We start from the raw sequence: 26,803 nt of genomic DNA on the forward strand, positions 1-26,803 counted from the left end.
GTCCGGGCTGTGGTGGGGGGACAACTGAGGGCTGAGGCCTCCAATCCAGGCTGGCTGCGGCCGGGCCGGACCGGGCAGCTCAGGGAGGGAAAATCCACGCGGGTGGGTGCCACCCGACGACTCCCCCTTCTTCCCTTGGGAGCACCACATCCTTCCCATCCGAAGAAGAGAAGGAGAAAAGAGATGGTGTCCGGCGGCAGCCAGGTGGCCGGCACCCGCCCCCAGCCAGCGCCCACCCCCTGCTCTCCCCCCTGGCTCAACGGAGGGTGACCACCGCCGCCGTGGCCACCGTGATCCAGAGGAGGAGCGAGGCCCCGGCGGCCGCAGAGGCCCCGGAGGCCTGTTGGACCCCACTGGGGACGCGGATGGGGGTCCGCCGGGCGCACTTGCCCTTGCGCTTGGGCCGGGCCGTGGGCATCAGGTCGAAGCCGAACTTGGCCTCGTAGTCGGGCGCGTAGTCCTGGCCCTCGGGCATGCCCTTCTGCGGCCCCAGCCCGCCCCCCGGCTTGGAGGTCTGGTTGCGGGTTTTGTAGCTGGTGCAGTTTTTGCCGGGCTTGCGGGAGCCTGGGCGGGAGGCGGGTGGGCCATCCCGCTCCCTGGAGGCGTGGGGGGGTGGGAGCCGGTCCCGGGGGACGCCCCGGTCCGGGGCCGGAAGCGGGTGCGCCTTGATCTGGTGGAGGGACTCGGAGGAGGAGGTGGAGCAGGCCCGGAAGACCTCGGCCTGGAGCACCTTGAGGTCCTGGCCGCTCAGCTGCTCGGGGGTCCGGCACAGGACGCTGGAGCTGGAGCCCCGGAATCGGCGCAGCCACTCCCAGAGCGAGCGGGCCTTGCAGCCGCAGTGCCAGGGGTTGCCGTTGAGCCGGAGGAACTCTAGGGCTCCCAGGGGAGCCAGGCAGTCCCCCTGGAGCTCGGACAGGCTGTTGTTGAAGAGGAAGAGGATGGTGAGCCGCTGGAGGTGGTGGAAAGCCCGGGGGTGCACCCACTGCAGCTGGTTCTCGTGGAGGAGCAGCCGGTCCAGGTGGACCAGGCCCCGGAAGGTGTCCTGGTGGAGGCTGGACAGCCTGTTGCCGTGGAGGAACAGGTGGCTTAGGTTGACCAGGTCCCCGAAGGTGTCGTCCTGGAGGAACTCCAGGTGGTTGTCCTGCAGGTAGAGGAACTGCAGGTTGTGCAGGCCGCCGAAGAGCCCGGCGGGCAGGGAGCTGAGCCCGCACTTGTAAAGGTAAAGGGCGTGCAGCCGCACCAGCCCCTGGAAAGTCTCGGGGGCCAAGGCCCGCAGGTGGCGGTTGTCGCCCAGGTCCAGCTCCTCCAGGTGCACGAAGCCCCGGAAGGTGTCCGGGGCGATGAAGCTGATGTTGTTGGAGTAGATCCACAGGGTGACCATGGACGGCGTGAAGTGGCCGCGCAAGAGCAGGCTGATCTGGTTGTTCTGGAGGAAGATGCGCTCGCTGTTCTCCGGGATGCCCTCGGGGATGGCGGCGAAGTTGTGGGCCTGGCAGCTCACCGTCATGGGCGCCGGGTAGCACACGCAGTCCACGGGGCAGGGGGTGGTGACCTGAATTTCCAGCCCGAAGAGCACCAGGAACAACTCCACACAGCGCCCTGGGAGGACAGAGTGGTCAGAGACAGAGAGAAAGAGAGGGAAAGGGAGAGCGTGAGAGAGAAATAGAAGGGAAAGGGTGTCAGGGTGGCTGTGAAGAGAGGTAGTAATAATTGCATTTGTCAAGCATTTTACTAGGTGCCAGGCACTCTACTAAGTGCTGGGGTGGACACAAGCAGATTGGGTTGGACACAGTCCCTGTCCCACGTGGGGCTCACATTCATTCATTCATTCATTCATTCATTCAATCGTATTTATTGAGCACTTACTGTGTGCAGAGCACTGTACTAAGCACTTGGGAAGTACAAGTCTGCAACATATAGAGACGGTCCCTAGCCAGCAATGGGCTCACAGTCTAGAAGGGGGAGACAGACAACAAAACAAAACATGTAGACAGGTGTCAGAGTCGTCAGAACAAATAGAATTAAAGCTAGATGCACATCATTAACAAAGTAAATAGAATAGTAAATATGTACAAGTAAAATAAATAGAGTAATAAATCTGTACAAATATATATACAAGTGCTGTGGGGAGGGGAAGGAGGTAGGGTGGGGGGGATGAGGAGGAAGAGAGGAAAAAGGGGGCTCAGTCTGGGAAGGCCCCTTGGAGGAGGTGAGCTCTCAGGAGGGCTTTGAAGGGAGGAAGAGAGCTAGCTTGGAGGATGTGTGGAGGGAGGACATTACAGGCCAGGGGAAGGATGTGGGACGGAGGTCGACGGCGGGACAGGTGAGAACGAGGTACAGTGAGGAGGTTAGAGGCAGAGGAGCGGAGGGGGCGGGCTGGGCTGGAGAAGGAGAGAAGGGAGGTGAGGTAGGAGGGGGCGAGGGGATGGACAGCCTTGAAGACCTGAAGCCGAGAGTGAGGAATTTTTGCTTCAAGCGCACACCCTCACTGTCAGGGCCTGGTTTGGGGATGATTATCTTCTCAAGGTGCGGGAAATCAGGTTGCTGAGGATCTTAGAGAAGCAGCGTGACTCAGTGGAAACAGCTCGGGCCTGGGAGCCAGAGGTCATGGCTTCCAATTCCGGCTCCGCCACCTGTCAGCTGCGTGACCCTGGGCAAGTCACTTAACTTCTCTGGGCCTCAGCTACCTCATCTGCAAAATGGGGTTGGAGACTGTGAGCCCCAAAAGGGACAACCCAATCACCCTGTATCCTCCCCCAGTGATTAGAACAGTGCCTTGCACATAGTTAAGCGCTCAACAAATGCCATCCTCATCATCTGCCCGGACCTCACAGTTTCAATCTCCATTTTCCAGATGAGATCACTGAGGCCCAGAGAAGTGAAGTGACTTGACCTAGGTCACACAACAGACAGGTGGCAGAGCTGGGATTAGAACCCATGACCTTCTGATTCCCAGACCTGTGTTCTATCCACTACGCCATGCTGCTTTTGTGAGCCGGGCAGGGGAGAGGGGGTTGGGGTTAGGATGGAGGTTGGGGATTGGGTGCAGGGGGGCTTCAGGCTTGTGGGAGGTGCCATTTGGGAGGGCGGGCAGACTGGAAGGGATAAGGAGGGGTCGGAGCAGTTGGGGGACCCAATTAAACCCACCCGTACCCACTTCATCCCCCTGGACAGAGCCCTCTTCCCCACTTGCAGGGGTAAGGTTAGCAGGGAAGCACATTGGGCTGTCCTCCATCCACTACGGGAGAGCCCACAGGGGCCGGGGCCGGGAAACCAGGCAGCAAGCGGGTGAGATGTTCACAGGCATCTACACGGGCCCCTCCCAGACATGGATCCAAACCAGACACTTCCCCCCATCTGGAGGCTGCGGTCCAAGGCTTGGTACCGGGATGGACAGGAACTGCCAGAGGCCTGGCCAACAGAGGCCAGTCCACCTTCCCTTGAAGGGAAAGGGATTGGGGAGGGAGATGTCTCCGGGAACTACGTTGGGCAGTGGAAAATGGGAACCAGGAGGGTGTAGTCCCGTCCCCACTCCTGGTGGGCCCTCATTTATTTATTTATTTATTTATTTTACTTGTACATATCTATTCTATTTATTTTATTTTGTTAGTATGTTTGGTTTTGTCCTCTGTCTCCCCCTTTTAGGCTGTGAGCCCACTGTTGGGTAGGGACTGTCTCTATATGTTGCCAATTTGTACTTCCCAAGCGCTTAGTACAGTGCTCTGCACATAGTAAGCGCTCAATAAATACGACTGATGATGATGGTGGGCCCTCTTCCCATCCCTCCCCTCCCCACTAGTCATCTCTCTTTCTCTCTTCCTGCTCCTACCGTGGCTAGGTTTTTCCACCGTGCTCAGTCTCCATGGCTGCGGTGAGCACTCACCACTGGCCAGAGCACTTCCTCTTTAGCTCCACTCTAATTGGGCATTAATTAGGCATTCGTTAATGGATCCTTAAAATAATTTATTTTCGGATGTGTCCAGCTTGTGGTCTTATAATAGCACTGCACTCATTATTAGAACAGCCTCGTTATGAATGTTCATCATTACCTGCTATTTTCCAGGGTATCAGCTTGCTAGTGGAAGTGGAGATTGCTTCTTCCGAATGCATTATTAATGAGGACGGGCTCCCTCATTGTTACACAGCATTTCACCCACAGGACTCCTACGTCCATCCCGTCCCCACGGACCCACAGGCGATTTGCCCGGGTGGGGTACTGGTCTCAAAGAAACCTAATCCAGACACAGGCAAGATGCGCTCGGCTGAACTGTGGGGGCCCCCACCCGCATCCTGGATTTCCCACCTACAGCCCGATCAGTCTAGCGAAAGAGTCGGCCTAGTTGCAGGTCCAGTGAAAAGAGTAGGGTTCTGGGCATTAAGAAACCTGGATTTTAGTAGTCCCAGTTCTACCTGCAGCCAGTTAATTTAGGCCAAGACAGCACACCTCAACCCAATGTGGGAAGGGACTCGCTTGAGGTCGTATCGCCTCTTCCCCTGTCCCTGCCAGGGCCCTAACTCCTCCTATCAATCATATTTATTAAGCGCTTACTATGTGCAGATCATCATCAATTGAATTAATTGAGTGCTTACTGTGTGCAGAGCATCGTACTAAGTGCTTGGGAGAATACAATACAACAGAGTTGGTAGACATGTTCCCCAACCACAACGAGTTCACAGTCTAGAGGGGAAGGCAGACATTGATAAAAAATAAACTACAGATATGTACATAAGTGCTGTGGGTCTGAGGGTGGGGTGAGTAAAAGAGGCAAAGCCAAGTGGAAGAGTGACGCAGAAGCGAGTGGGAGAAGAACAGATGAGAGCTTAGTAAGGGAAGGCCTCTTGGAGGAGATGTGCTTTACATAAGGCTTTGAAGGTAGGGGTATGAAGGGGGAGGTTGTTTCAAGCCAGAAGGAGGACGTGGGTGAGAAGTCCACAGGTCCTCTCCGGAGTGGTGAAGGGGGGAGAGGAAGGGAGGGGGCTTGAAAGCCATGCTTCCATCAGCCGATATCAAATCAAAGAGAGGTCCAGGAACCCAGGGCTAGAGGGGAGTGAGGTGGCAGGGGAGCTGGGGACTAGTGGGAAGGGGGTATCAGAGGGTGAAGGGTAGAGGTGGGGATGGGGGGATCAGAAGGTGGAGGGTAGGGGGAGATAAAAATAAATAATAAATTATGGTATTTATTAAGCACTTAACTATGTGTCAGGCACTGTACTAAGTGTTGGGGGGCGGATACAAGAAAACTGGATGGACAGAGTCCCTATCCTGCGTAGGGCTCTCAGTCTTAATCCCCATTTTACAGATGAGGTAATTGAGGCACAGAGAAATGAAGTGACTTGCCCAAGGTGCCAAAGCAGACAAGTGGCGTTGCCGGGATTAGAACCCATGACCTTCTGACTCCGAGGCCTGTGCTCTATCTACTAGGCCATGCTGCTAGGGGGAGCAGAGGGTCAGGGGGTGACGAGGCTGGTGGGGGCGGGAGACGAGGGAAGAGGGAGGGGTGAAGAATGGAAACAGCAAACAGAGCATCGTATTAAGCGCTTGGGAGAATACAACAGAGTTGGCAGACATGTTCCCCGACCACAACGAGCTCACAGTCTAGAGGGGAAGGCAGACATTGATAAAAAATAAACTACAGATATGTAAATAAGTGCTCTGGGGCTGAGGGTGGGGTGAGTAAAAGAAGCAAAGCCAAGTGGAAGAGTGACGCAGAAGCGTATTGTACTAAACATCGTCTTAAAGAGGGTTTCCCCTCTCCAGGACCCAGCTAGGGCCTACCTGCGACAGTGGGGAAGGAAGGAAGTCTACTGCTTGGGGAAAAAGGTTGCCACTTGGAGTGGTTGATAGGGGCAGGAGCTGGGCAGGATGGCAGGCTCCTTCTACCCCAACAAGGCCGGTGCTTCCGTGCCCCTGCCCCAGACCTGCCCGCTGCTTCCTCGGGATCGGCTCTAGGCTGAACGGCTCAGAGCTCAGACATGTCCATTAACACTGCCCGGGCCAGGGTCAGCCGTGTCTCCGCTGGCTGAGGGGTGGACGTGTGGAGGGGGAGGTCTGCTAACCCCACCCTGGGGCGGGAGTGGGCCCCGGGGCCTGGCTCGAAGCGGCATCCACCCTCCCCGGTGCCCTCGGCCTGCCCACCACCGTGCCAACCGCCTCTCTCATTTGCAGCTAACGGCGACATCGTAAAGAACTGACAGCTCCCAGCTGTTGGGAATTCTGCACTCCCAGAGAGTGACAGCTGCTACCCGTCCCCCAGTAATCACCCCGGCGTCTCTGGAACATTTCAAAAGCATAAAAATCATTGGAGATAATTTGGTTTTTGCATAATTTGGTTAGGCCGTGATTTAATAGCAATTATGACCTCCAAGGCGTGGCTGCACGGGATGCTCCGGGGCTGGCCCCTCCATACCCTTCCCGCTTCTCCGAAACCCCTTCCCTCGCTTCCTGATCATTCTTGGGGGTGGGCAGGGGCGGGGGGAGACTTGCAGGGGGCCTGCTTGGGGCAGGGCCAGAGCGGTCCTGAAGCTCCAGGATTGGGTAGGGGTGTATCAGAAACAGGGTCTCTGCATCAGGACTGCTTTTAAGGGATCCAGCCCCAGTGCCAGTCTGCATACCCTTCTGGGGCAGGGCCTGACTGGCTCGAGACCCCAATCTCTTCCCTGACCTTCCCTGGAGAGCCGAGGGGAGGCCCGGGATGGAACTCCCGGGCTCCGTCCCCAAGCCTCTGGCCAGCTGGGAGGGGACCTGCGAGAGGCTGACATCCCCAGGGCCCTAAGGGGAGGGGATCTGGTTTCAGTCTCCATCCCTCCCCACTGAGGTCACATCCACAGCAAATGGGCATCGTGGGCTCCAACTCTGCTCCAAGTAGGGAGAAGAGAGGGGTAGGGTGGCAGACAGAGGGGCTGCCTCCTAGACCACTGCCCATCACTCCTGGCAAGCAGCTGCTCTTAAAGTGGGCAAGTGTGGGTGCCCATGAGAGTGAGGGTGAGGAGAGGGAGGGCTGAAGGAAGGGGGACTCTGCCTGAACCCCTCTTTAGGATGGAAAGGGCTTCTGAGGGGAGGCGGAGGTGGGTAGTGGTCTCCTCTCCAGAGATGGTGGTCCCTCGTCCTGGCCTGGACAGATTGCTGGCTCAGATCCCCACTGAGGAGGCAAGGGGATGGTGATGATGAAGACCGTGGAGGAGGGAGTGCAAGGGTGTGGGTGGAAGAGGAGAGAGTGGTGCAGAGAGCATGAGAAATGAGGGAGGGACACAGTGTGGGTGTGCTTTTATTATTTCAAAAAAATAGATTGTTTAAGGTGTACATTTCTCCTCCCTTACTCTCCGAGATTATTTTTCCTGTCCTGCCTGGACTGAGCCAGAGCAGAGGTCCCCCTGCCCCCTATAAAACAGTCACCAGGAGGAGTTCATCAGCCTCTCTAGAGTCCAATAACTGGGGACCCCCTCTTCCAGCACCCTATCCTCCACCCTGAAGTTCCTAGCCCTGCCCCGGGTGGGGTGGGGGGTAATAGCAGAGGGATTTGGCCCCCATCAGCTGTGCAGATGGTCCCAGGTCAGAAAGAAAAAAGGCTCTGGGCCAGTAAGAATAGGGTCTCCCCAGAAATTCTGCCCCCAAGCTCTGGGCTGATACTGCTTCGGGCCCCCAGGCGCTCTCTTGGGATGAGGAGCAGTGGGGGTCTTTTCCTCGGGGGTCTGTTCCCAAGGAGGGGCACCTGGCTCAGCTCGATACCCAAGCCACACCCCTGCCCACCAGGCCAAGCACGGCCCACTCGGAACCTCTGCAGGGTTAATAGGTTGAGAACAGCCGCACTGATCCCATGATTGGAATTGATGCAAACAAAAGGGCTCCACTCACTGGTGTCCATTAGGGTGAAAGAAACTCATTACTGCGTGCAGAGAAAGTGGCACAGCAGGGTGGAAGTTGGCGGGGAGGGCTGGGAGGATGACAGTTGGGCTTCAGGAGCCCAGACCATTGTTCCCCTTGATTCTGTGGGAAGCCTGAAGATCAGGAACAGGGGGGACCGCCGTCCCCCCAACTCCTGGGGCCCCCTGCAAGGTTTTACCAGCTGAGGAGGGGAGGGAGTTTGGGTTGGTGAGGTTGGTAGGACCTGGGAGGGAACGGGAAAGGAGTTAGAATTATTTCATCTGGAGGAGACACCTAAAAGCAACTCAATCCATCACCACGACCATAAATTGTACAGAAGGTGGAGATCAGCTGCTTTTTTAAAAATGGAATTTATTAAGTGCTTGCTATTTGTCAGGCACTGTTCTAAGTACTGCAGTAGATTCCTGCATTCAGTATATTTGTTATCGATTATTATTAATTATCTATTGAGTGCTTACTGTGTGCAAAGCACTGTACTAAGTGCTTAAAGTTTAATCAAGTTGGGCGCAGGCCCTGTCCCACATAGGACTCACGGTCTTAATCCCCACTTCACAGATGAGGTAACTGAGGCCCGGAGAAGTTAAGTGACTTGCCCAAGGTCACAAAACAGAGAAGTGGCAGAGATTAGATATAACAAAAGACTTTTTTAACAGGAAGAAGGGACGCGTCGACTCACTGGTTTAGAATTTTGTATCTGAAGATCCCAGTAGACTTCAGCTCACTGCAGGCAGGGAACGTGTCTACCAACTCTCTTGTACTGTACTCTGTCAAGTGCTTAGTACAATACTCTGCACACAGTAAGCACTCAATAAAAACCACTGATTGATTTTTGCCTCCACTGCCCTCTGCCCAAAGCTTAGTACAGTGCTTTGCTCTCAGTAGTCACTCAATAAATAACCACCGATTAATTGATTAATTTAATTGATTAATTCAATCATTAATTCAATCAACTGATTAAATAGAACAGCCTTAATAAATGCCATTGAATGACTGACTGATTGATAGTAGCGATCCTGGCCCCTTCCCATCTGAGGCACATTTTAATGGATGAGGGGAGATACTCAGGATAGTGCTCTCTCTGCACACAGTATTTGCTCAATAAATACCAACAAATGAATGGATGCGTGAGAGACCTGCTCCTCATCTCCTAGGCCAAGAGCTGCTCTCTACTGTGACCCTATCACTTCCATTCTCCCAGCTCATGTCCTGGAGAAAATCCCTTGGGGCTTTGGGTGGCATCCTCCCTCTTTACTCTGCATCACTCCTAGGGCTCTGAGATCAGCCTAGGGATTCCCACAGCCACCTCTACCTCTTCTCCCCCAGCCAGGCCTGCCAAGGGGCAGCCCCTCTCTGCTCACTCCAGGATCCATCTGAGCTAACCACAGAGCTTTCAGACTAGATGGATCACACTTAGGGCAACAACTAACCCCAGGAGGGTACCCCGGGCAGCTGCCCCGGGTGGCTGCCACAATGCCAGGGAGTGAGGTAAACAGGGTAGGATGAGTTTGGGGATTTATGGGGGGAAGATGCTTTCCATCCAGAGACCTCTCTAGGCTCCACCTCCCTTGAGTAAACCCAGGCGCCTAATCAAATTATTCCTGACTGGTCAATCAATTAATTAACGGATCAGTCATATTTATTGAGCTCTTATTGTATGCAGAGCACTACACTAAGCAGTTGGGAGAGTAGACTACAACAGAGATAGCGGACACAGTCCCTGCCTACATCAAGCTTTCGGTCTAGAGAGGAAGACAGACATTAATATAAATAAATGATGGATATGTAAGTAAGTGCTGGGGGCTGAGGGAGAGATGAATAAAGGGTGTAAATCCAAGTGCAAGAGTGATGCAGAAGGGATCTGGAGAAGAGGAAACGAGGGCTTAGCAGGGAAAGGCCTCTTGGAGATGTGCTTTGAGTAAGACTTTGAAGGCGGGGAAAGTGATGATCTGTAGGATATGAAAAGAGAGGGCATTCCAGGCCAGAGGAAGGATGCGCGTGACAGGTCGGCAACTCTGTCCACATCACTGCTTCACATCACTGACCCAAGTCTCCACCCACGTCCTCGGCCCCAGGCCCCATTCCATATCCCAGTTCTACCTCCCTGTTCCATCTTCTTTGTCCCACGTCCCCCTGCCCCACATCCCCTATCTTTGTTCCACATTCCCTACCCCGTGACCCTCCTGCATTCTCTTCTCCTCCGCCCCCTCCTACCTTCCCAAATGAAAACAAATGATGAACAGCAGAAAGAGCCATTTCTATCTCTTACTGGAAAACTGACTTGGCAAGAGTGAACCAGGCCAGGCTGAGTAGCGCTGTAAGATGGACGGGCTCCATTTTCCCAGAGGGTTCCTGGGCGGCTCCCAGAGGCCTTGTCAACCAGGCTTGGATCCTTCCCGGGGTTCCTGGATTCTCCATCCTATTTTGTCTGGGATTGGGAAAGAGCGAACCTCTCCAATCACACCCTTCCCTTCCTATCTGACCGCAGTTAATACAATTTATTCTCCTTTCAGCAACTGCCGCTTCTATGGGTTTTTATCCTGAAGTATAACTCGTCTTTGTTAGTCCCATTCGGGGGGGCCTTTCATCATTCCAGTTGCCACATAGGAGGCATTTCAAAATGGGGGTTTATAAACAGCCTCAGTCAAGGAGCTGCACTCATTCATTCAGTCGTATTTATTGAGCACTTACTGTGAACAGAGCACTGTACTAAGTGCTTGGAAAGCGCAATTCGGCAACAGATATTACCGAGGCCAGGAGCCCTCCCCAATCTGGCCCCTCACCCTCTGCTGCAGCAGTCAGTCAATCAATCGTACTTATTGAGCACTTACTATGTGTAGAGCACTTTACTAAGCGCTTGGGAGAGCACAACAGAACAATAAACTGACACATTCCCTGCACACAACAATGCCTTCTACCCTCTGCAGCACTTTCTTCCAGCAGGGACTGTGTCCTGCAGCCAGCCTGGGCATCCAGCCTCCCAGCGCCTCATTCAATCAATTGATCAATCAGTGGTATTTATTGAGAGCTTACTGTAAGCACAGCAAGAATCCTGTCTACCTACTCTATCCTATGGTAGATAGTAAGTGGTCAATAAATACCATTGGTTGACTGATTAGTTCATTGGAAGAGTACACTACAGTAGAGTTGATGGACACCATCCCTGCTCTCAAGGAGCTTGCACTGTAGTGGGGGAGACGCTTAGAACAGTGCTTTGCACATAGTAAGCACTTAATAAATGCCATCATTATTATTATTATTAATAGAAATTGCACATAGTGGAAGCAGCAGAGTATGAAGCTATGTATTTAACGCTAAGGGATTAGGGTTGGGGTTACAAAGTGCTTAGAGGTTACAGACCCAAGAATAGGGTGGGGGAAATGAGACATTAGTCAGGGGAGGGTTTGGGGAGGAGATGCCGCTTTAGTAAGGTTTCAAAGATGGGGAGAGTAGCAATCTTTCAAACATGAAGGGGGAGCGAGGTTCCAGGCAACAGGGAGGATGGCAGAATGGGGTCAGTGGTGAAAGAGACAAGATGGAGGCACCGTGAGTCAGGGTGGTGTTAGAGGAGTGAGGTTGTAGTGGGAGAGGAATGAGGTGAGGTAGTAGTGAGGTGAGGTAGGAGGGGGAGGGCTGATTGAGTGCCTTTGCACATGATAAGTGCTTAATAAATTCCATTATTATTATTATTATTATTATTATTATTAAAGCCAATGGCAGGGAGTTTCTATTTGGTGTGGAAATGGATGGGCAATCATTGGAGGTTTTTGAGAAGTGGGAAGATGTGTGCAGAATTACATTTTAGAAAAATGATCCTGGCAGCAGTGTGGACTAAGCTGGGGAGAGTTTGGAGGCAGAGAGGTCAAAGAAGAGGCGGATGCAATAGTTGAGGTGGGATATAAGGGTTTGGACCAGCATGGTATCGGTTTTGAATGGAGAGAAAAAGGGGTATTCTAGAGATGTTGTGCAGGTAGAACTGCCAGGATTTGGTGACAGACTGAATCTGTGGATTGAATGAGATAGACTGTAAGCTCTTTGTGGGCAGGGAATGTGTCTATTGTTGTATGGTACTCTCCCAAGTCCTTAGTCCAGTGCTCTGCACACAGAAAACGCTCAATAAATATGAATGAATGAATGAATGAACTGATGAGGATGATATGTTAAAACTACAGGCTTGTGAGACAGGGAGGATGGTAGTGTTGTTACAGGGATGAGAAAGCCGGAGGGTTTGGGTGGGAAGATAGGAATTCTGTTTTGGACAAGTTAAGTCATCACCACTCTCCACTATGGAAGCTGAGAGAACCATACAGTCAATGCCTTAGCCTGAGGCAGAAATATTTAGACCCCTCTTAATTACTGTATCTGTGTTAACAGGTCAGAGACAACGTAGATGAATGAAATCCACTGTAATGCCCAAACCTGAGTTTAGCTGGTAGCCTCAGCTTCCCCTATAACACCCTTCCCCTCCCATCTACCCAACCCCAACAGATTTTTCACTGGAGTCGCTGACAAGGAGCTATGCTATTATTTTGAGTTTCCTGAACTCTCCCCCCTTCCCCTGCCCTCCCTCTGGTGAATGTGCTAATGGGTAGTTAAATGGCCTTGTGGAAATAATGGGAAAGGAAAGGCCTGGATAATCAGCCCCCCAATAGCAGAGATTTGACAGAACCCAACTGAAAAGGATTAATTCCCCCAAGGAGAAAAGGTCATAGCCTGTCAGACCTCATGTATCTCCCTCCCTGCCCCTCCCTGCAGAGTAGCGACATCAAAAATGAGGCTGGTTCATTAATCTCAGGCATTCCAAGATTCCTAATTAACACAATTATCTAAATCTCGCAGTTACAAAAATACACACCATTACTTATTCGGAAGAGGCAGCCTTGCGCTTAGCAACTAGAGTAGTTACCATCTGAGGCAGCAACGAAAGTGTTTCCCCAGGATCCTGGGTCCCAGGGAACAGCAGCTGATGAAAAGAGTGACAAGAAAGGAGAGCTTCACCCCCACCCCCAACCCCAAGTATAATTCTTAGGGTCCTTACTCTACTCTCCTCCCCATCTCAATCAATCAATAGTATTTATCAAGCATTTACTATGCACAGAGCACTGTACTCAGCACTTGGGAGAGTACAATGTAACAGAGTTAACAGACATATTCCCTGCCCAGCCTGCTGTTGGGTAGGGACTGTCTCTATATGTTGCCAACTTGTACTTCCCAAGCGCTTAGTACAGTGCTCTGCACACAGTAAGTGCTCAATAAATACGATTGAATGAATGAATGAATGAATGAACGGGCTTATGGTCTCCTCCTTTTGGTCTCTAGATGGTTCCTCCTCTAGATTGTAAACTCCCTGTGGCCAGGGAACGAGTCTACACACTCTATGTTGTATTCTCCCAAGTGCTTAATACAGTGCTCTGCACACAGTAAGTGTTCAATAAATACGATTGACTGATGGTGTCTCCTCTGCTCCCTCTCAGAATCTACCGTTCTCTGGTCCACCCGTTCCCCTGACCTTCCAGCCGACTGCTCGTCTGACATCTCGGTCCAATTCTCCTCACACTTGAGCCTCCTCCCCAGTCCATGCCAACCATCATCCCCTTCTCTGTCCCATTCCTAAGCCCCTTGGAGGGAGAGAACCAATGTGAGAATCAGTGGCAGGATTTGATTTAGGGGGTTGTTGGGGAGTCACAGCATCCAGTTCCACCCTTGTGAGACAACTAGAAGGGGTCAGCCTCTCCAGACCCCTCCCCTGCTGGGAGTGGTAGATCCCCCTCTCCCTCTCTCTCCCTGTTACATCCTAATTGCGCATGGGTGGGGTTTGGCAGACCTGGTTTGGAGGGTAGAGAAGGAAGAGGTTGAAAGAATGAGTGACCAGTAATTCTGCTCCTTAAGCTGTCTTCTCTGTGGACTGGACTCAGGGCCATGTGAGACGCTGGAACCCAAGTCTCCCTGGCTCAGGGTGGGGATGGGGCAGCTTAATCAGTGGAGCTTCTGGAGCAGCAGGGTGTTCCACTGTTTAAAATCCCCTGCCTTCGCCCCTGGATCAGGGCCGCAATAGAGGGGTGCGTCAAGATCACCAAGATGCCAGTGCCATCCCAGAGTGGAGGGCCCATTCATCAGGCACTACACCAGATGGTCTGGCTTTCAAGTGGTCCGACTCCATAACGGCTCAGCGCACCTTTACGTCTGGAATTTTTATTTTAAGTACCCAGTCCCTCCTCGCCTCCTGCTGCCGAGCGCTGTGGCTTGGAAGCGGTGCCCGTGTTCCTGGGGACCTGGAGGGGAAAACTAGCAGCTCTGGAGCAAGACATGGGCAGTCAGAATTGTCTCCAGAGGAACGCCATAGGCTTGGGATGGCAGCGGGGGCAAGCTCAGGGGGATGTCCACAGAAAGCTCTCTATATCTACATTACATTTCGCTGAGTTTTGGGCCTAATGCACAGAGCGTTCTGTGCTTCTCAGGGTCAGGTGTCTGTGAGGGCCACGCTGTCCTTGAGAGGCTCTGTAGACTAAAGAAATGCTGTACTTGCTGTCCCCAGCCTTGCAAAACTGAGTTCTAGCTCCGATCAGCCGTGGCTACCGGGCACCTATGGAGAACAGGCATGATAGTTAAGTTCCCTCCAACTTAGATTGGGAGCCCTATGCAGGACAGTGACTGTGTCCAACCTGATTATCTTGTATCTACCCCAGTGCTTAGGCCAGGACTTGACACATAGTAAGTGCCTGAGACACTCAATAAATATTATAGAGTTGAGATTTGACAAGAATCCAGTCAACCTGCTCCATACGGAGTGGATCAGCTCTGGACCTGCTACACCCAGGCTGGATAACAACAACAATAATAATAATAATAATAATGGCATTTATTAAGCGCTTACTCTGTGAAAAGCACTGTTCTAAGTGCTGGGGAGGTTACAAGGTGATCAGGTTGTCCCAATGGGGGCTCACAGTCTTAATCCTATTTTTCAGATGAGGTAATTGAGGCACAGAGAAGTTAAGTGACTTGCCCAAAGTCACACAGCTGACAATTGGCGGAGCTGGGATTTGAACCCGTGACCTCTGACTCCAAAGCCCGGGCTCTTTCCACTGAGCCACGCTGCTTCTTGGATCTGTCCTGGAGGCCTGAATAATCCAATTCAACCATCTGCCTGGAGCAAATTACCCTGAAAAACCACTGGGCCTTCCCTTCCCTTTGGTTTGAATGAACCCAACCTGGGCCTTGGTTCTATTCTGCACCTGGGATCCCGGGCACTCTCAGCCACATTGGGTTCTCTCTGGAATCCACCCCCTTGTTCTCTCCTCCCACTAAATTTGGGGGTTTGAGTGGGCTTCCTTATAATGTCACTACTGTATACTGCAGCTGCATAAGTGTAACATAATGACATCATACAGAACGTTACATGTGCATATGGTATAATGTAGTGATGTCATAAAAGTACTGTGAACATCCAGTATAAGAGGGTGACAGCACACAGAATGCTGCATATCCACATGCAGTGTAATATAATGGCAGCATACACCATGTTTCCAACACACACCAGTGTAACAGGGTAGCATCATTCAGAATGCTGTCTACTGTCTGGAAGTGGAATGTGACGATGTCGTGTGGAACAGGAGAGGTTGGCAAACTTTTCCTTGCCCCTGGAATGTCTGAAGCTGGCCCTGCTGGGGGTGAAGTGTCCACTTCTAGTCAAATTTTACTTGCCCGCTGCCTGATTTCTTTCTAGCCCTGGGCCAAGGGTTCAGGTGACTGTCATGACCTCTCACTACTCATCCAAACTACTCAGTCTGTCTCTAGTCTCTCCTCTGCCTCTCCACTAGACCCTCCTCCCTCCGGGGGACCTGCACTGACAGAGGGTTCACTAATGCTTTTCTCGAGGACAATCAATGCTAATCCAATGGATCCCTCCCCCTGAAATGCTGTCTGTTAATCTGATCAAGACCCTTGGCAGTTTACAGCCACCCACAGAGAGCTGCTGGCGCCTCAGAATGCCGGGTCCCGCTCTGCCCAGGGGCAGGAACATCTCACTGCCATTATCAAATCGCATCCATCCAGTGCTCCACTCACCGGAGGACACAGCCCGCCCAGAGAGGCCTCCTCTTCTCCTTTGCTAACTTCGAGTGGCATCAGAGGGCAGCCGGAGTGTGTCCAGCCCCTGCCGCCACCACCATCCCCTCCTTTCCCACAAGAAGAGGCGGATCCTGGGAAGATTGGTGGGCAGTAGTCCTTGGCAAAGACACCCCGCTGTCCCCTGCCGACAATCCTGGGAAGCAGGTCGGTTTGCTGCATTTGAGAAGCAGCGTGGCCTAGTTGATAGAGCACAAGCCTGGGAGTCAGAAGGACCTGGGTTCTAATCCCGGCTCTGGCACTTGCCTGTCGTGTCAGGTTGGGCAAGTCAGTTTGCTTTTCTGGGTCTCAGTTCCCTCCTCTGTAAAATGGGGACTGAGACTGTGAGACTCAAGTGGGGCAGAGACTGGGTCCCACTCGATTCCATCCCGGCGCTTAGTACAGTGCCTGGCTCATTGTAAGAGCTTAACAAATACCACAATTCTTATTATTGTTATTATTATTAATAATAAGGAAACCGAGTGGATAGCAAACTCCCTGCACAGGACACCTGCCTGATGTACTAAGGATAACTAAGTGGTTTCCATTAGGTCGTCTTGCAAACAGGCTCTGAACGTCTGGGTTCACATACGCCACAGAACTCTTCATATTTTGTCGTCCCCCCGATGAGCTTCCCGGACCCCTCCCGAGTAAGCCACCCAGGCCTACTTCCTCTGAGAGCGGGGCCTGACCGCCCTACATTTTTGTGACATCAGTCCCGGCTCCCCGAGGCAGGAGACGGGGAAGCGGAGGATACTCTGGTCCCTGCTTTAGTTCGCATTCCCAAGGTGCCGCTCCTCTCTCTCCGCTAAGTACTGAGCTTCTGTTCTTATCAAACATGTTTGATTCTGTCATCGTCATAAAGAAATTGTTACCCAAGTCTCTGCTGCTGTCAACTTCCCAGGGACGGAAAGAAGAGCCACTTCTTCTGGGTAAACACATGGATCATCAGCACAATATTTCCAGCATCTGTGATGCCTTCCTCCTCCTTATCTCAATCCGACTTCTCCTTTAACTCCCCCCTCCCCACCTGACATCCTGAATTATGGAGCCACTCCAATCTCATCCAACACTCCCGAAGAACAGCTCTCAGTTGAAAAGCGTGCTGCCTTTTAGTGGAATAACCTTTCAGGTTTAATTTAGAGCATCTCTCTTCCTCCCGAACGTTCCTCGCCGTGAATTCCTTACTAATTGCGTCTTTTAATACACTGGAGCGGAGGGATGCGAGATCAAAAGGGCCCCGCTACGCTGCCAGTTGTCCCCCCGACTCCTGGATGAGGAGGAAGTGCTCCCTTCCTCGGGATGGGGGTTCCCCTCTGACTATGTAGTCTCATGTGTCCCCCAGCAGGTTGGGCCCGAAGTGGGAGAGCGTGGGGGAGAGTCTGCTTCTTTTGCTGAGTGGTGGTGAGGGTGGAGGAGAAAGCGACAGTGGTGGGTGGAGAGTCTTGCCCCTTCTGTGCTCCAGGAACGCACCCCACTATCTAACTGGCGGGGTGTCACTGATGCCAAATAGCCTCCTGAGGTCACTGATTCCTTGACCTGGGTGATACTCTGCATGGCCTGAGAGTCAGAAGATCATGAGTTCTAATCCCAGCTCCGCCACTTGTCTGCTATGTGACCTTGGGCAAGTCACTTCACTTCTCTGGACCTCAGTTACCTCATCTGGAAAATGGGGATTGAGACCGTGAGCCTCACATGGGACAGGGATTGTGTCCAACCCGATTTGCTTGTATCTACCCCAAGGTGTAGTAAAGTGCTGGCACACAGCAAGTGCTTAAAAAATACTATTACTATTATTATTATTTTTTTACAGTGAGAGGGCCACCCATTGGGAGAGAAGAGAGGCCCTATTAAGTCTGCCATCTCTTCCCCCAGGGCCAGGGCAGGGAGCTCTCTGTTTGTTTTTTCCAGGAGACTTGGACTTTTCCCGAGTATCCCCTCCAAGCCTGCAGGAGAGGAAGTCCTAGGAGCAGCTCATCTCACTTCCTCATCTCACTCTCCACAGACAATGCCCCCCACAAATTTCTGGTTTGGTGTCTCTCCTCCCCTCTGGACCCACTGAGTATCTTTTAGCTCTCTGGGGGCTGCTGCACTGGGGGTCTTCAAGTCCCAAGCAAACTTCTTATGCTCTTCCTCTCTCCTGGAACTCCTTCTCCAACCCCCACCTTTTTATGGTATTTGTTTAGCTCATACTATGTCCCAGGCACTGTACTAAGCGCTGGGGTAGGTACAAGCTAATCAGGTTGGACACGGTCCATAGGGCTCACAGTCTTAATCCCCATCTTGCAGATGAGGTAACTAAGGCAGAGAGAAGCTAAGTGATTTGCCCGAGGCCACACAAAAGCCCATCAAATCTGCCAGACCACAGCTTGCCCTGGCTTCAACTGCCCTCCAAAAATCCCACCTCCTCCAGGAGACATTCCCTGATTGCTCACTTCACCCAAGGCCATGTCATCCCAAAATGCATGTTAGCATTTTGCACATTTATGTGTGTATCGATCCCCTCACTTCCCTTACTCATTTATTTATTTTATCCCCCTATCCATCTTTCCTTACTCCCACTATGCTAGGTGTATCCTTATCCTTCCTACTTTCTTTATAGTATTTGTTAAGCATGCCCTAATGGATAGAACATGGGCCTGTTAGTCAGAAGGACCTGGGTTCTAATCCCTGCTCTGCCACTTGTCTGCTGTGTGACCTTGGGCAAGTTGCTTCACTTCTCTGCACTTCAGTTACCTCACCTGTGAAACCGAGTAAGACCGTGAGCCCCATGTGGGACGCGGACTGTGTCCAAGCTGATTACTTTGTGTCTAGATTGTAAACTCCCCCTCTAGACTGTAAACTCATCGTGGGCAGGGACTGTGTCTGTTGTTATATTGTACTCTCCCAAGTGCTTAGTACAGGTCTTAGTACACACACAATAAATGTTCAATAAATTTGATTGAACGACTGATCAACCCCAGTAATTATTACAGTGTCTGGCACACAGTAAGCGCTTAACTGATACCATTAGGGGAAAACAAAAAGAACCCAGGACCATAAGAAATGTCATCACTGGGTCAGACTAATGATCCCATCACACTTGGTGTTCCATTCCAAAATGGATCAATCAATCAATCAATCAATTAATCATATTTATTGAGTGCTTACTGTGCACAGAGCACTGTACTAAGCGCTTGGGAAGTACAAGTTGGCAACATATAGAGACAGTCCCTACCCAACAGTGGGCTCATGATAGGATCCTTGGAAGAACCAGGGATGGATGTCTTCCTTGAAGTCCATGCTAATGGGAAGGGGGTGTGCCATCTAACATCCCCAGTGTTTCCCCTCCTCTTCCCTAAATGTCCCTCTTGCAATTCATTTTGAGCCGCTCATTCACAAATTTGCCCAAACCCCTCTTGAACTTGGATATATTTTCAACAGCACAATTGCATGGCCTAGTAGAAAGAGCAGTGGATCGGGTGTCAGAAGACCTGGTGTCTACTACCAGCTCCACCATTTGCCTGCTGTGTGATCTTGGGCAAATCATTTGACTTCTCTCTTCCTTGATTTCCTCTTCTGTAAAAGGGGACTAAGTTCCTTTTCTCCTTCTGCTGTGAGCTCCACACAGGACAGGGACTAAGTCTAATCGGGCTTTGGAGTCACAGGTCATGGGTTCAAATCCCAGCTCTGCCAATTGTCAGCTGTGTGACTTTGGGCAAGTCACTTAACTTCTCTGGGCCTCAGTTCCCTCATCTGTAAAATGGGGATTAAGACTGTGAGCCCACCGTGGGACAACCTGATTACCTTGTAAACCCCCCCAGCGCTTAGAACAGTCCTTTGCACATAGTAAGCGCTTAACAAATGCCATCATTATTATTATTATTATTAATCTGATTGTATTCTATCTCCCACAGTGCTCAGCACACAGTAAGTGCTTGATAAATACCATTATTATAGGCATTAAATTTGTTATTATTATTAATAGTTCTGCAGACTGTAAGCTCCTTGTGGGATCGAAAATACCAACTCTGTTGTACTGTATTTTCCCAAGCACTCAGTACAGCGCTCTGCTCCCAGTAAGTGCCTCAAGGAATACTACTGATTGACTGATTATAATAACAAATTTCACATGCTTATTATCTGCTGTGTGAGGAAGTCTTCCTTTTGTTTGTTTTGACCCCATCCCACTATCAGTTATATTATTGAGCATATCTTGTGTGTAGGGGCACTGTATTAGATGCTTCGGAGAGTAAAACAGAAATAGGAGTGCTTATTGAGCTCCCACTTGATGTAGCATACCATAGTGGGCCCTTGTGAAGTACAGGAGGAAAAAGAGTCACTTGCCTTGCTCACAATGATCTATCACTCCTAAAGGGGAAGACAACCATAAAAATATTTACAACGAGAGGGGGTAAAATAAATAATTGAATAATACATAAATAAATAATTTAAACAAACAAATAAATAAATAATTCAAATAATAAAGGATTAAATAAATAATTGAATAAACATATATGGAATACCCGAATGCTGAGGCTGGCTATAAACAAGTTCTTAATGAGGAACACCATGGTCTAGTGGAAAGAGCATGGGCATGGGTGGCAGAAGGGCTTGGGTTCTAATCCTGACTCCACCAGTTATCTGCTGTGAGATCTTGGGTAAGACACCTAAGTTCTCTGTGCCTCAGTTACCTCATCTTTAAAATGAGGATTGGGACCGTGAGCCCCATGTGGGACAGGGACTGTGCCTGTCCTGATTAGCTTGTATGCCTGGCACATGGGGCTCACCATCTTATTTCCCATTTTACAGATGAGGTAGCCACAGCACAGAAAAGTGAAGTGACTTCCCCAAGACCACAAAGGAAACAAGTGGCAGAGCCAGGATTAGAACCCAGGTTCTAAGCGCTTAACAAATACCATTTAAAAAATCAATCCATCAGTTATATTTATTGAGAACTTACCATGTGCACAACACTCTATTAAGCGCTTGGGAGAATAAAGAAGTTGGTAGAAACATACATACTGATTCACCCTGCCTTTTCTGCCTCAGTTTCCCTTCAACCAATGGTTCTAAAACAGCTGATCAGCCTCTCCTTATCTGAAACTCTGGGCCTGGGGCAGGCAGCTGAACAGAATCGCTAATACCTCTGGACTGCAAGATCACTGTGGGCAGGGAATGTGTCTACTAATTTTGTTGTACTGTACTCTCCTAAGCGCTCAGTACAGCGCTCTGAACACAGTAAGCATTCAATAAAACCGTTGATTGATTGAATGAATAATAATAATGATAATAACGGTATAATAATGATAATAACGGTGGTATTTGCTCATTCATTCATTCAATTGTATTTATTGAGCGCTTACTGTGTGCAGACACTATCCTTAGCACTTGGGAAGTACAAGTTGGCAACATATAGAGACGGTCCCTACCCAACAATGGGCTCACAGTCTAGTTAAGCGCTTACTATGTGCAAAGCACTGTTCTAAGCGCTGGCGGGGATACAAGGTGATCAGGTTGTCCCACTTGGGGCTCACAGTTTTAATCCCTATTTTAATAATTATAATAATAATAATGGCATTTGTTAAGCGCTTACTATGTGCAAAGCACTGTTCTAAGCGCTGGGGGGGATACAAGGTGATCAGGTTGTCCCACGTGGGGCTCACAGTCGTAATCCACATTTTACAGATGAGGTAACCGAGGCTCAGAGAAGTTAAGTGACTTGCCCAAGGTCACACAACTGACAAGTGGCTGAGCTGGGATTCGAACCCATGACCTCTGACCCCCAGGCCCGGGCTCTTTCCACTGAGCCACGCTGCTTCCCAATAAATGAATGAATGTATCTCTGTCCTGGGGTCTGGCGTATTGGTTTTTAACATTTGGCCCACTCTGGATTATTCAGCGTGTGCATTATTCACGGCCCTCGCTTCTCCCCTTTCCTCCTCCTCCTCCTCCTGCCTGTCGGCTTTCCGTAGGCGGCAGCAGATGGAGTATAATTAATAAGCAAATTCTGTTCAGACACACAGGTGCCTACCAAACTCTTGCCCACACCTGGAGCTGGGATCCTCAGACCCCCGGTCTGGATCTCGGACCCCGGGCATACTTCTGGGGCCCACAGAGTCCCACTGATTTGGTGCCTGCTCTATCCCAAGATGCCCAGTTCAGGCAATGGGAATTTGGGGAGAAGCATAAGTATTTTCCCAAAAACCCGACCTCACCTCTCTTTGACCCCTCAAACCCTCGGCTAAGCATGCAGATTTGATGTCACTCCCGGGGAAGGGGAGCAGACTAACATCATAAAATCTTTTTTATGGCACTTGATAAGCACTTACTATGTGCACTGTACTAAGCACTGGCCTAGATACAGACCATGTCCCAAATGGGGCTCACACTCTTAACCTCCATTTTACAGATGAGGTAACCGAGCCACAGAAGAGTGAAGTGACTTCCCCAGTATCACACAGGAGACAAGCGGCAGAGGCAGGATTAGAACCCAGATCCTTCTGACTCCAAGGTCTGTGCTCTATTCACTAGGCAACACTGCTTCTCAGCCCTGCTCAGAGGCTGAGCAAAAACGTACTGAATGTTGGCTCCACTTTATTGTAAGCTCCTCCAGGAAGGGACTGGGTGCTTTATTGATCCCCTTCTAGACTGTAAACTCGCTGTGGGCAGGGAATGGGTCTGTCAACTCTGTTCTACTGTACTATCCCAAGCATTTAGTACAGTGCTCTGCACACAGTAAGCAGACAATAAATACGATTAATTGATTTTATTTCTATTTATGTTCCCAAGCATTTAGCTGCACACGATAGATCTCAATAAAACCCACGAAAGAAGAAGAAGAAGATGATGATGGGGATATTTCAAGAAATTTCAGCCCAGAGGAGTTGGTCTTCCAATCCTAGCTGAATTGCAGAGTGGGTAAATGGCAGGACCCCTCTTCATCCCCCCCATCTTACCTCCTTCCCTTCCCCACAGCACCTGTATATATGTATATATGTTTGTACATATTTATTACTCTATTTATTTTACTTGTACATATCTATTCTATTTATTTTATTTTGTTAGTATGTTTGGTTTTGTTCTCTGTCTCCCCCTTTTAGACTGTGAGCCCACTGTTGGGTAGGGACTGTCTCTATATGTTGCCAACTTGTACTTCCCAAGCGCTTAGTACAGTGTTCTGCACACAGTAAGTGCTCAATAAATACGATTGATTGATTCCCCCACATACACACCCAGGACCCTAAATAATTTGTCTCTTTAAATTGAGATGGAGGGGATTTGGCCAATAGAAGTCCTCCACAGAGGTTTTCCACCCTTAGCCTAGCTTGCCCTTCAGCAGCAGAAACTGTTTCAGAAATCGTGAAACACCACCACAGAAAGCGTGCGGTGCCCAGGATAAGATTAGCGGTAGGCTCCCACTTCCCAACTTCTGAATTTTCTCCAAGTGCTTTTAGGACTCACAGTCTTGGGAGAGCGTGAACCCCAAAACTGGAAATCTGGGCTTTTATGGAGCTGTTTCAGAAATTTGGGGCCCTGAGTTCTCTGGGGCCCTCAGCCAAGCCCAAACATTGGTCCATTTCTTTTTCTATACCATGGCTCTCAAGCATGGCCTAGTGGAAAGAGTGCAGGTTTGGGAGTCAGAGGACTTGGGTTCTAATCTCAGCTTTGCCATTTGCCTGCTGTGTGACCTTGGGCAAGTCACTTCACTTCTCTGTGCCTCAGTTTCCTCACCTATAAAATGGGGCTCAGCTATAGCTATAAAAACAGCTATAAAATAGCTGTTCTCCCTCCTATTTAGACTGTGAGCCCTCTATGGGACAGAGACAGTGTCTGACCTAATTATTTTATATCTACCCCAGCATTTAGAACCGTGCTTGACACATAGTAAGCAGTTAAAAAATACCACAACTATTATTATTATCTGACTCCTAAAATGGAGCCAACATCCTGCTGTTTTGCAACATTCTGTCAGAAATACTAGAATAATAATAATAATAGTTCTCTAGACTGCAAGCTCATTGTGGGCAGGGAACATGTCTACCAACTCTGTCATACTGTATATAATAATAATGGCATTTATTAAGTGCTTACTATGTGCAAAGCACTGTTCTAAGCGCTGGGGAGGTTATAAGGTGATCAGGTTGTCCCACGGGGGGCTCACAGTCTTAATCCCCATTTTACAGATGAACTAACTCAGGCACAGAGAAGTTGCGACTTGCCCAGAGTCACACAGCTGACAATTGGTGGAGCCAGGATTTGAACCCGTGACCTCTGACTCCAAAGCCCATGCTCGTTCCACTGAGCCACTATCCCAAGCACTTAGTGCAGTGCTCTGCACACAATAAGCACTCTATGGAGTTTTTCCCAGCTCTCATCTAAAATCATATCTTTTCTCTTTTGCCCTATTTCACCTCTCCCCACTCTCCCTGCCTGTTCTTTATTTTATTCCATCACATATTTAACACTGGCATAACTGGGTGGCATAAAGGCTGTTACAAGGCAGGCAGGGGGAAAAGTTGAAATTCTATGTAAAACCTTCTTCTAGACACAAAACTTAGTCTTAAGTGCCCGCCCATAGGAGTTGTTAAAGTCACTTAGGAGAAGTGGGTCTGAAGGTCAAATTAAATTGGACTCGGAACCACAGGGGGATACTTGAAAGCGGCTGCAAAAGAAAGCATTTCCAGGTGGACGTGGTGACTTAGTGGTCAGTGGACATCGGGGGGTTGCTGGACACTGGCTGAATGGGTCAGGGCCGGCTGTTGGAAGGGCAGGATGGGTGAGGTGGTGGGGATGGCAGTGGGGTGGGAGGAGAGGGAACAGGGACTCCAAACCATTACTGAACAGGATATTGGAAATTTTTAGCATTTTTTTAAGAGTGAGTTGGTATAAAAATGGATATTGAATAAAATTGTCTGCAGTTTCCAAATTTCAAACTGCATTAGTCAAAATATATCAAATTTAAATGTAATGACGTACCAACTGCTAAAAAATCTCAAAATCTGATCATTTTCCACTGGAATATATTGAAATATGAATCAGCTCCTGAGAATCTCAAACAACAAAGATCCATGGAAAACTTCACACGAAGGTGCTGATATTCTGATTTTATTCAAAACCTCACCATCAGCTTAGAACTCCCCAAGGATGGACAAACCACAGAGGAGGTGAAGAGGGAAGGTTTGTCGTTCAGACTGGGATGGTGCTGGGGGTGACAGGAGTTAACTGGATCTCAATGTTCTGAATTTATTTTACTTGTACATATCTATTCTATTTATTTTATTTTGTTAGTATGTTTGGTTTTGTTCTCTGTCTTCCCCTTTTAGACTGTGAGCCCACTGTTGGGTAGGGACTGTCTCTATATGTTGCCAATTTGTACTTCCCAAGCGCTTAGTACAGTGCTCTGCACATAGTAAGCGCTCAATAAATACGATTGATGATGATGATGATGAGACATTTCTTTCCTTCTCTGGCTCTCTGGAACTCCACCTTTTTGCTCCCTTCCACTCTATCCCATGCGCCTAAATTCAGGATCCCTCCTGAGGAGGAGTAATATTTATGCACATATCTTTAAATTTTATAGTATAAATTACTAATTTATATTAATCCCTCTCTCCTCTCCACCTTGACCTAAAGCTCATTGTGAGCAGGGAACGTATCTACCAACTCTGTGATAGTATATTCTCCCAAGCCCTTAGCACAGTGCTCTGTACATAGTAAGCACTCAATAAATGCCTATAATGATGATGATCGCAGTAACAATATTTATTGAGCGCACGTTTGGTGAAGTGCACTGAACTCAGTGCTTGGGAAAGTACAATGGAAGCAGAAGACATGTTCTCTGTCCACAAAGGGAATGGAGAAGTGGCATGGCCTACTGGAAAGAGAACTGGCTTGGGAGTCAGAAGGACCGAGGTTCTAATCATGACTCTGCTATCTGTTTGCTGTGTGACCTTGAGCAAGTCATTTTCACTTCTCTCTGCTTCGTTTACCTGTAAAATGGAAATTAGGGCTGCAAGCCCAATGTGGGACAGGGACTGTGTCCAAACTGATTACCTTGCATCTACTCCAGCGTTTAGAACAGTAACACGGTAAATGCTTACCAAATACCATTATTATTATTATTATTATTATTACTATGAGCATTGAACTGGTAATTGAAAGAACAATAATAATAATAATGATGGCATTTGTTAAGCGCTTACAATGTGCAAAGCACTGTTCTAAGCACCGGGGGGGATACAAGGTGATCAGGTTGTCCCACGTGGGGCTCACAGTCTTCATCCCCATTTTACAGATGAGGTAACTGAGGCTCCGAGAAATTAAGTGGCTTGCCCAAGATCACACAGCAGACAAGTGTCAGAGCCGGGATTTGAACCCATGACCTCTGACTCCAAAGCCCGTGCTCTTTCCATGGAGCCACGCTGCTTCTCTAAGAAGATGAAGAACAAGGTTCTTCACTACACTACCTGTCTACTGTGTAACTGTGACCACGCGACTTAGCCTCTCTGTGTCAGTTTCCTCTTATGTAAAATGGGTATTAAATACTTGCTCTCCTTTGCTCTTAGACAATGAACCTCGTGTGGAACAGCAACTGAGTCCAATTGAATTTATCATTTATCTTCCACAATGTTGGGACTACCAGTAAGTACTTAATTCAAGAGGCTCACAGAGGGAGAACTGGTATTTAATGCCCGTTTTGCAGATGAGAAGACTAAGGTCCAGAGAAGCCTAGCGACTTGCCCAAGACCCCACAGGAAGCAAGTGGTGGGATGGAGATTAGAACCCAGGTCTCCTGACTCACAGGTCTACGTTCTTTCCACTAGGCAATGCAGAGGCCTTCCC

At 49.7% G+C, this 26,803-nt stretch overlaps 1 protein-coding gene across 1 annotated transcript in view; it reads right to left on the reverse strand.

Moving 5' to 3' along the window:
* Window positions 1-234: 234 nt before the first annotated feature.
* Window positions 235-26,803, reverse strand: part of RTN4RL1 (reticulon 4 receptor like 1) — a 68,789-nt gene continuing 42,220 nt past the window's right edge. The window contains exon 2 of the mRNA XM_038759571.1: window positions 235-1,599. Within this exon, the coding sequence (XP_038615499.1) occupies window positions 257-1,599 (1,343 nt within the window). The 3' untranslated portion in view covers window positions 235-256. The remainder of the gene's footprint in view (window positions 1,600-26,803) is intronic.

The sequence above is a fragment of the Tachyglossus aculeatus genome, chromosome 17 (genome assembly GCF_015852505.1).
Source record: "Tachyglossus aculeatus isolate mTacAcu1 chromosome 17, mTacAcu1.pri, whole genome shotgun sequence".
Taxonomy (NCBI): domain Eukaryota; kingdom Metazoa; phylum Chordata; class Mammalia; order Monotremata; family Tachyglossidae; genus Tachyglossus; species Tachyglossus aculeatus.